The 10,748-nt window shown below is 36.2% G+C and overlaps 1 protein-coding gene across 1 annotated transcript; it reads right to left on the bottom strand.

The window, feature by feature from the left end:
* Positions 1-271: 271 nt before the first annotated feature.
* Positions 272-9,604, bottom strand: RINT1 (RAD50 interactor 1). The gene is made up of 13 exons (XM_009883542.1): positions 9,428-9,604; positions 9,037-9,278; positions 8,695-8,868; positions 8,468-8,617; positions 7,163-7,319; positions 6,550-6,660; positions 6,124-6,349; positions 5,129-5,266; positions 4,197-4,396; positions 2,748-2,962; positions 1,908-2,088; positions 1,703-1,821; positions 272-512 (listed from the first exon to the last, which is right to left on the bottom strand). The coding sequence occupies exons 1-13, from the start codon at positions 9,602-9,604 to the stop codon at positions 296-298; spliced, it is 2,307 nt and encodes a 768-aa protein (XP_009881844.1). The 3' UTR covers positions 272-295.
* Positions 9,605-10,748: the final 1,144 nt, after the last annotated feature.

The following is a 10,748-nucleotide window of genomic DNA, read 5'->3' as shown; positions in this document are numbered from 1 at the left end:
ATCACACACCACTGACAAAGCAGACATACTAATTAGAGATGAAGACAGTTTTAGCTTCTAAATGCAATGGCAAGGTGGCTGTGCAAATAAGATCTGTGCAAGTCAAAACCAAGTCAGGAGCATTTTGATTTTTTTTTTTTGAACTGTATACAATAAGGCATAAGATTAGATTAAACCAGTCATTCGGCATACAGTATTGAAAAAAAACCCCACCAAGTATATTACAGCATAGTTGCTTTGCTTTTGTTTGAAATAAGTAATCTAGACCAAGTTTTAACCATTTCTGGAGAAGTCTTTATTTTCCTGTATTTGGCCAACTTGCTCTCAAATTGAGAAGAATCTCAACATCCTTTTGAGCTAATTTATAAACGCCAAGTTCGTTTAGTGCTGCTGTGGCAGATGGCTGGTTTGACTTTAATGTTGTTTCATTTTCTGAAGCTGACTGTAGCACATCCTTCAGAAGTAAGGCAGAGCCAATATTCAGGTTCAGGATAATGCAGGCTTCTTTTATGCTAGAGGAAAAAGTTGTATGGATTAATACGAGAAGCACCCACGAGATACACTTAATTTTGTGCACACAGTGATTAACAAAAAAACCTCCATGGACTTCTGAAAAGGAGCAGAAGTATTGCACTGAAAAGTACTGCTTTAGATCAAGGCAGACAGTATACTTGTTCTGCTGTCTAAGCCTTTTCCATTACATATGTAATTTTGCCTCCCAGTGCTTCTTAAGTTTTTCCACCAGTATTAAAAACACAGAATAGAATTTACCACTTAATCCGTCTAGCTTTCTCTAACTACATTTCCCCCTAAGATAATTAGAAACTTCTTATTCAGTGTATTTTAAGAGCATAGTTTAACAGACAGTTGCTAGAATCTGAACATATTCCCTAATTCATATCATTGGGGAGCAAACAGATACCCTGTCTTTGTCACAGTGTTTCTAGTCTAAATATGCTGGATAGCCATGTACCCATTATGCATTATTTTTTACAGTTCCTTTGCGCATCTGTGCCCTCTTAATTTGTATGTATCAATTACCTTTATGAAGGTGATGTGCTCAAAAAAACCCTTAAATGTGAAGATGCTATGTCAATGTTCCAATTAAAAAAATGCCAACATATAAACTTTGTCTTCAAGTGTTCAAGACTGAATGCCGTGCTCCATATTGATTTAAAAATATAAAGATTTCTGCCCCAATTAGCCTAGCAGTTTAGTGCTGGACTCTTTAGAAGACTGCGGGCTATTTAAAAAAGACTAACCACAAAGAAGGTAGCTTCTTCTCATCAATGAAAGCAACTAGACTGCTACGCAAGGCAATTCTGAGCAGAAACATAGTTTAAAGTAGTCTTTCTTCTAACAATAAACATCATCTATTGTGTTGTAACTGTATCTTCGAGTAGTTTCTTTGGCCCCAGTTTTGGAAGTCTGTGCTACTTATATTCCTTCCATAAGTTAATTTATCTAAACATCCTGACTGCACAAAATCCCCCAGAACACATGCCACAGTCTGTTGCTATCTGACTATGTGCTGCTGAATCAAAACTTTCCTAGTAGTAAACATTGTAAGCATAAATAAGCCACATATTTTTAGTGTGGATCAAAACTAACTGTGAAAAAGTCTTGGTGATACGTAAAAAACATGTATTCATCTGGACATTCACCTCTGAAATACCGGTAGATCAGAAGTTTGCCTACTTACTGCTTGAAGTAGTTTTCTGGCCTCTTGCAGTAGTGTGAAAATAAAGGGAACAGGTTTCTACTCATGTCAAACTGGAGCTGCGCTGCTCCTCCTTCATTGAAATGATTTGCCATAATTATCTATAAACAGAGAAGTGCATCTGCTGTTTAAGCCAGTAACCGGCACCTACACTGCATTGTATAGGTCACATTTTGCTGATACCTACTTCCTGATATATATATACATCCACTTTCTCTGCAAGCATTTGCCAGAAAATTTTGAACAGCGAGTAACAGAGCTGCTGTTCTAGTTGTAGCAAGCGGTCTCGTAGGGTCAACAACATTGGGCAAGCTGTGCTCGATAAAGACATTACTGCTTGCTCTGCTTGAGATGGTAAAGATAACCACCTGAAAGAAATTATCACACTGAATCATTATAATGAAATTATTCGTATTACAACCACTGAAGTTAAAATTATCTTTAAAAAAAAATCTTACCCATTTACAATGGTTCAAAGAGAGTTCTCCTTTCCCAATTCAAATCTAAAAGTAATCACAGTCTAATGCTATGTTTAAATTTCATTTAATATTAAAACCATGCTTTAGTTATAAATCTCTGAACGTGCCATTCAAAGAAAGCCCATCTAATCTAGAAAAATCACTGAGTTGTTGTATTCCTTTCATGAAATACTTTAGAAACTTTACTCAGGAGCAAACATTCAAGAAGGCATATGAGTCTGTGAAGACAGAACAGTCATTACAAGCCATTTTGTATTAACTCTTTAATACTACTATGAAGAAAACAATCATTGTCCAAACTAGAGTGATCCAGAATTCTTCCCAGGATTTTTAAGATAAAACCCCCACTGATTGTGGAACTACTTTTGAAAACATAGCATTAGAATAGTCTTGAAGTAAGTGTTAAGAGAATTTTCTAAAACTTACTACCCTGTACCATTCATATTCAGGAAAATAATTTTGCCTATTAGCTATTCCTGCCTTTATTTACCTCAATATTTTTGACAGGAAATAATATTCTAATATGGGAGAAGAGTAAACAGAATCACCTCTCTTTTTTGTACAGCTTTGCAGCATCTTTGACCTCTCTGAAGACGTGATCCACTTGACGAGTCAGCATGTCATGTTTCAGGCGTTCCAGGAGGTTAATCATTTCATCAAAGACAGAAGTCTCCATTGAAGCCAGCTGCCCCAGCTGTAGTTTACTAACAGTGTCACTCTCTGCACAAACCTCCAGTTCAGCCTGCTGTAGCTGCAAGAAGAACTAGACAAACAAAACCAGTTATGAATACTACAAAAAATAATCTTACCATGTGAACTTAATTGTTGGTACTTTAATAGGCACAATTCTAGAAAACACACTCCTGACACAGCTATAAACTTAAATTTTTAAGATTTTAAGACACCTTCTTATCTTTCCTGATTTAGTGAAAAACAAAACACGGTGGTCTAATCCTAGTGATGGAACTGATACAGGTTTCAGATACAACAGCAGATAGGTAATGGGAATAGATCTAGAGAAATACTAAAAAGATCTTTTAAGATTGACAGCAGAATGCTTAAAAAAAACCCCTGATTTTGACCTTTTTAATTTTGCAAAAGTAAACCAGAATCTTTAATTCTAATTTGTTTTAGAAATAGTTTTTCATTAAATCATAAATTTGCTGGGCTGATAACATCAGGAAAACAGATATTAAGTTTAATGTTACATAGTGGTAACAACTTATTGGTTTTGCTTTCAAGTAGATCAAGACGTGTAGGTAGATGCTGCTATACAACACGAAGACTGCTGCCCTATCAAGTCAAGATTACCCTCTGCTAGAGCCACAGTTTCCTATGATGACAAAAAGAATTTGGAGGCTGCCCATCTCACACACAATACCTATTTCTACACGCTTAACATGTAACAGGTTTTTTGACCTTTTGTATCAATAACCATAGAAAAACTGAAATGCTACAGAATAGCCATGCTACACCAGACTATTATATAGCAAAATTATTCCCAATTCCCAGTTATCAGCGAGTGGCCTTTCTGAGCAACACCTAAACCATGTTGCAATGCAGATACCCGAGCTGAATCCATTTAAGTTAACCTGCCATGGGGGTAGTTCAAGCATCAAGCACAAGCTACTGCACACAGTTCAACATCAATGCTGTTAACGCTGCTTCAGAGATCTCCCAAACCAACTCACTAATTTTTTACAATACAAAGCATGTAAAGGAGACTTTTTTGTCTGTTCAGATTATTCCAACCCCTAGGCTCTCTTTGCATTTCGTTAGAAAGTCTATAATTAGTATAGCTTAGATCTCAAACAATAATCTGTCCTTATTTATACATCTTTCATTAAATTTGAATTTGCATCTCCTTCTATTTTTTTCAGTAATTAATTCTTCTGAATACACTTAGATAACAGTTCTGAAAATGAAATGTTTGTTATGAAATCAACATCCAAAGTCCATTTTTAATTAAATTTTTAAAAAGTAAAATAATTACTTACTACATTGTCAGCCCAGTCTGCCAACACTGTTGCTACATAGTTAACAGCATTAAGGATTGCGCAGTACCGGAATCCTAAGGAAGCTCTAGTCTCTTCCTTCATTACTTGAGTTAATCGTATCCTAAAATCATCAACTAACTCCTTCTGTAGGCCCAGGAACTGTAGTTTTCTGGAAGCTGTTGGAAGATTCTTATACCTGTCTGGAAAGACATTGATAATATGTTTTTAGGTTTTTCAACACGGAATAAAAGCTTTTCAAAGAGAAGCATTAGTCATCTTCCTACACAACCTTACACCTGTAAGAACATCATATAGTATTTAAAACAGCTGACGTATTTTAACAATTTCAGGGAAACTACTTAATGCAAAAGCTAAACACGTAAAGAAACTACATTCTTCCCCCTCCTGATTCCACTAGCATTTTGTGTTCTAATACTTTAAGCAACAAGTGATTATACTACACGATCCAGCACAGTCCCTAAAGCGAACTCATACAGAGTAAGACAAAGCCATTGAATGTGCAATTAAGTCTCCTGAAAACTTACTTGCTTTTACATTCTGTTCCAAGAAAGCAGATGTTACTTAATATCTTTTAAATTGTTACAGAGTCAAAAGGAATAGTAAGATTTTTTTATTACTGCATTGTAACAAATTATATTCTCTAAAGTATGAACGAGTTTTAATATACTAAATATCAAATCTATTTTTAATTATTGTTTTGTAAATATGTCACAAGCTCAAGATTATTTATGTTTGAATTAGTGTTCAAAATACAAAATGAAGAGGAAAGCTTTTATTTAACTGGATACATCACAACTTTGCAACATTTGGTTACTACTGCTTACAATAGATATTTACTAAACAAATCTGTTAGCTGAAGTTTTTCTACTATTCATTACAAACAAGAGCAATGCCCATAGATTAATAATTACCTGTTATAACTAACAACAGAGTCATAAAAGTTTCAGCGCAATCTGGGACTTTCATTTCATCTACATCAGTGATATCTTTGTATTGCGATATCCATGCAGCCTCTGATGAAAGCATAGAGTCCATTTTCTGAAGAGCAACTGAGATGCACAAAACTTATAAATTGTTTAAGTTTTTAATAAAAAAAAAAATCTAACAAAACCCCCTCTAAAATACATAAACATAAAAGCCTTATCTCTAGTAAGTTAAATTTTACATTTTCAGGTTATAAAAAACTACTGATGACTGATTTCATACAAAACCAGCTTCAATGTATCTGCAATTGCAATGTTGTTAACAAATACGTCAGAGTTGATTGGGGGTTTTGTTTCCTTTTTTAATAGTTGCCTTGCCCCTTTCCAATATATGGGGTAATGGTTTTAAACTGAAAGAAGGTAGATTTAGATCGGATATCAGGAAGAAATTCTTTACTCTGGGGGTGGTGAGACACTGGCACAGGTTGCCCAGAGAACCTGTGGATGCCCCATCCCCGGAAGTGTTCAAGGCCAGTTTGGATGGGGCTTGGAGCAACCTGGTCTAGGGAAAGGTGCCCCTGCCCATGGCAGGGGGGCTGGAACTAGACAATTTTTAAGGTCCCTTCCAACCTAAACCATTCTATGACTCTATGACACTTCCTCTTTATTGCTCAAAACTTAATACCCTTCCCCTACTTCAATTTAAAGTCCATCCTTGTCTGCACACACCTAAGCAGAACACTTGTCTAAAAATAAGCCTACTGAATTCCATACAGCTTAGCAGCAAGACTCCTACATACGACAGAAGCACTGTTAGAGTCTAACCAATTTTTAGTCAAAAAAAATCGGAGAGTATAAAAACGTCTTATGTCGTCACCCTGTCCAAGTGAATTATTGTATTTGAGAAGGCTATTTGTGTTAAGTATACACATACTTTCTAATTGTGCAATATAGAGGCCAACAAAATCCAACGGAAGTCTTACATTTTTTTTCCACTGTTAGCCACCTTTGGAAGCAGGATTCTTCTGACAGAATATGCATGCAACTGGGAAAGCTGCTGAGGTAACCATGAACGCTATATAACTCTCTCTCAAATAGAAGTACTTCATCCACAAGGTGACAAAAGAGTGTATCATCATACAACAGGCATGGAATATCAGCAGCCAGCTTCTCCAAAATCAACATTACTAGAGCACGAGAGAATTCAAGCTTTTGAAAGAAAAAAGTGAATAAAATATCAGAGATAGGAAGTATTAACATGTGCAAACGTGTACATAACAAACTGCTACTAGACTGAGTTACATCTCACCACGTACTTAGTGAAATCAGTGGAAGTGGGCTTGTACAAGTACCTGTCAGGAACTGACTTACATATTCATATATATATATAAAACCATGAAAAAGCTTACCCCAGCATTCACTGAAGATCCTGCCTTGTCCAATATTGGCTGGATTTTCTCATCAAGGAACTTTGCATGATTTCCAATCCACATAAGTACTTGTGTTAAATACCACTCAGGCTTATTTAAAAAAGAAAAGAAAAAAAATTCTATAACAATACTTTTAGATTAAAAACATTTTATATAATAACAGCAGAATCCAACACTTTCAGTTACGTGACGGTAGCAAAACACAATGCCAAAAATCAAAGTCACAGCTTTGTACAGCCTTTGAGCTCAACCAGTAAGGAACAGTGCAAAACCGTTTGCAAGGAGACAGAGGAAATTAATCAAAGCTTCTGAAATGATGGGAGTCAGTCTAAGATTGTAGTAACACTTTCTAAAGGATGTGGACAAGGGAGTAAAATCATCTGGCCCAGAGAAAACGCTTGTGCCTCTGAAAGGTCTCTAAGTGCTATCTTGCTGTCTGTCCACATTTAGGTAAGCAAAAGAACTGCACAGTTTTGAAGAACCTTAATTTCAGAAAGTAAAGTGTTAAAGCTATACAATTTATATGCAGCAATCTATCTGTGGCTTAAAAAAAAAAAATATTAAAAAAACCCCAAACTGCTTTCTCCCATACCTTGTTTAAAACATTGGTTTGTTTATTTCCAGTGAAATGATACTTGAATCTTTTCTGAAGAGGATTCAGCATGATCTGTATTGGAAGGATAATGGGTGGCGATGGGGGTAAAGAGTACTTTTCTGGCAATTGTTTAGGTTTAGTTAACAGTTCATCTCTAAGTTTGACAGTCAAGGACAAACTTAAGTGTTGAATTCTCCCAACATCATCGTTTCAATAGAATAGGTTTATAAAAATGAGCGTTTTTTAGTTCTATCTCATTGGATGGAAGGCAGTATTATGCAATCAATACAAATTCCTCAAATATGAAGGATACTCAAAATATTTCAATTTATATAATACAACTCAGGCTGCTAAGGATTATTTATTCAATGACAAGTCACTATTTATTCAATTCAATACAAGTCACTTAAGTCAGTTTGATTGAGGAAACTCTTATCATTAAAAAAAGAACACAGAAAACCACCATTATCAGAACCAAACAAAGGGGCTGTCCAAGAGACACACTTATTCATATTTGTTAAAGGAGAATAAAAGACTCATGAGATTAATAAACGCAATACATGATTTCCCATTTTCACTTAACCGATTTCAGTGACCCAGTCTGCCAGAACAAAAATGTTACCAACTCAGAGCTGTGTATCTTCCTGTTCCATGATTAAAAAAAATAAATAAAAATAAGGCAGGCACAACCACTCCAGGAAAAATTGCTTGGTTGAGCTTTAGCTGTGATTTAATTCACAAAAAAAAAAAAAAAAAGAACAGGATGAGCAGCAGCGCCTTCTGATTAACCTCAAAGGCAGACTACTATCACTGCACAATGAATATCCTTCTGTAGACTCCCCTTTTTGCAAAGTCTCCTTCCAAGACATGTATCTTTATCTTTCCCTCTTTTCCTTCTGGGATGAGACATATCAAAGTGATTAAGGCAGATTTCAAATGAAAGGATAAGTTTTAACTGTGTAAAATAAAATATACATCACCATGGTTTTTTTATTAACATGGGTAATCTTCCTTCACCATATAAGGCCTGACCCTCATGAAACCTGAACTATCAGCGACCATGAGATCAGTAGAGCTGATGACTTGGAGTCACAATGTTGCTACTGCCAAAAAGGACAACTTTGGCACCTGGCATTTTCTAAACAACAACAACAAAATTCCAACATTTATACAAAGTAGCATAAATTCAAATTCTCTTCTGTCTTTAGGAAGAACAAAATTTTAAATAATTCTCCTTGAGAATGTGCATCTCCGACATTTATTGTTCTTACTAAAATATACCACAACTATTCAAAAGGATACGAGGTTTGCAATTTCAGAAGCTGACAAAACAACATCTCCAAATTGTTGTATACATCAGGAGCACTAGCTGGTACCGCAAGGCCAAATGCCTGAGACTGTGGTGGCCCCACAAATGGCCAGCGGAGCTGGGTTAGTACCTCTTCAAAGTCACTGTAACACAAAATAAGCACTTTAACACAAACTTACAGTACCATGCAAAGATGAGGGAGTGACAGCACAACTCTTACCTCGACAATTTGTCCTTAAGAATTTTATGCCAGAATTTAACAGTGGACCTCACAAAGGCAAGAAGATGAGAACAAGATGACTCCTGAAGTTTAATATCCAGTTCTGCCATGAATGCTAGAGTACTGGCTGCCTCCGGCACATTGTTGGTCATCAGATATTGCTGAATGCTATCACTATAAAATACAAGAAAAGTCAAGGCAAAAAATTCATTAAAAATAACAGAAAAGAATCATTTAGATATTGGAAAATGAAGATAAAACTTTCTCAAATCTAAAAAATGTTAATGATGGGACAGATTGGGTTACACGTGTCAGAACACACACGCAGTACTCAAATTTTACCTTAACTCTTCTATTCGTGAAATCCATTTGAGATAGGCCAGGTGTCGTTCAATCTCTTCTACTTGACTAATCAGTACATCGAGATCCTCCATCCATGGCTGAGCTTTCAGCAAGTGGCTATTGATTGAATCAGATAGAAGAGCTTCTTCCTCTAGAAGCTGACTCAGAGACTTTTTAGAATCTTCTGCATTCTTTAAGGCATTCTGAATTCTTTTAGGGACTTCTGATGAAACTGTAAGTACCTACATTCACAGAGAAGTATTAAGTCTGACATAAAAACACTGCACTATGTAGAGTGGTGCCATTTGAGAAATTAAATATATTTAACTATGTTAAAGCAATGTATTAATCAGTGATACAGCATATTCAGAAGGGAAAAAAAAAAGCTTACCTGTTCTTCTAACTGCTTTTTATTTTCCGATAGCTTATCAATAAGGTCGTCTAGCTTCCTCAGAGAATCATAGTCATTTCCAACTTCTCTTTCCACGAATTCAGAAACATAGTATGGGATATCACAATGATCTAGATCTCTAGTGACTTCTTTCTTTCTAACAGCAACAGTTGCCATGATTTCTTTCTCTGCAACACTAATTATACAATTTCTAATTAGTCACCACAAACAACTATTTATCTACTGATGACACAAAACTCCATGAAAAGCTGGGCAGTTCAATTTAAATTGAAACTTAAACAAGACATTCAATAAATATACTGCTTTAAGTGAGACAATTTGCTGGCATAAGTCTTAGCTGAGATACGATAAAACCTTGCTTACACATCCAACTGGTGAGTTATCATACATTAATTACTGAAAAGAAGTATGCCTGTTTTAATTTCTTCCTTCTACAAAAGTGTCGATTTTATTAAAAACAGTTCAACATACATATGTAGTTTCTACATATGTAATACAGAAAACAATGGAAAATACTGGGAAAATACTTTTGTAAAATACAAAGGAAGATAACAATATTCTGTTTTCCCTTTTCACACAGTTTAGGATGTTCCAGAGATATGAAGTTGATGACTAACATATTACTAGCAAAGTATCCACTCAGGTCTTGCAAAGATTTGTAAAGTAAAAGCATCACTGAAATGTTTATAAGAAAACCCACACAGAAGAGGCACTTGCTGATCCACGCATGTGGCAGCAGCCAGAGAAAAACAGAGTTGAAATTGAGAGGACGATCATGTACAGTGCAGCTAAAGAAGGCAGCAATGACCAAAGTCTGGCTAGTTCAATTCTTGGCTTTTTAATATCACTTTCAAAACAGTATCTAAAAATGAAATTTATACACTTTATCTGCTACAAGCTTTAATTAAGCGAAAACAGACAACAGGAAAGAGTAAGAAAACAGTGCAACCGATGAGCCAAAGTTGGAGAAGCAACAGAGAGAGCACCGGGAAGAACAAACTATGACACCATGCGTGCTGCTGAGGAAGAATCGAGTAAAGACAACACAGTAGTAAGAAGCACCGTGCCGTCCGATGTTTGCAGCAATGAAAACAATACGGCAGAAGACTACTAACCAAGCGGTGCTCTTTTACTACTGGAGGAAAGGATCAGGACACAGGAGTGGAGAGGAACAGGACACTGGGGAGCATCCTCCAACCACCGCCCTGCCCAAGCAGCTCTGCACCCACCTTCGCCAGAGGGACGGGCCGCTTCAAGGAGCGTTGGGAGGCTCTGCGGGCCCCGGGGAGGCTCGGGGCCA

This window comes from Charadrius vociferus, unplaced genomic scaffold (genome assembly GCF_000708025.1).
Source record: "Charadrius vociferus isolate BGI_N301 unplaced genomic scaffold, ASM70802v2 scaffold704, whole genome shotgun sequence".
NCBI lineage: Eukaryota > Metazoa > Chordata > Aves > Charadriiformes > Charadriidae > Charadrius > Charadrius vociferus.
Note: the sequence above shows the minus strand (reverse complement) of the source record. Positions and strands in the feature narration are given on the sequence as shown.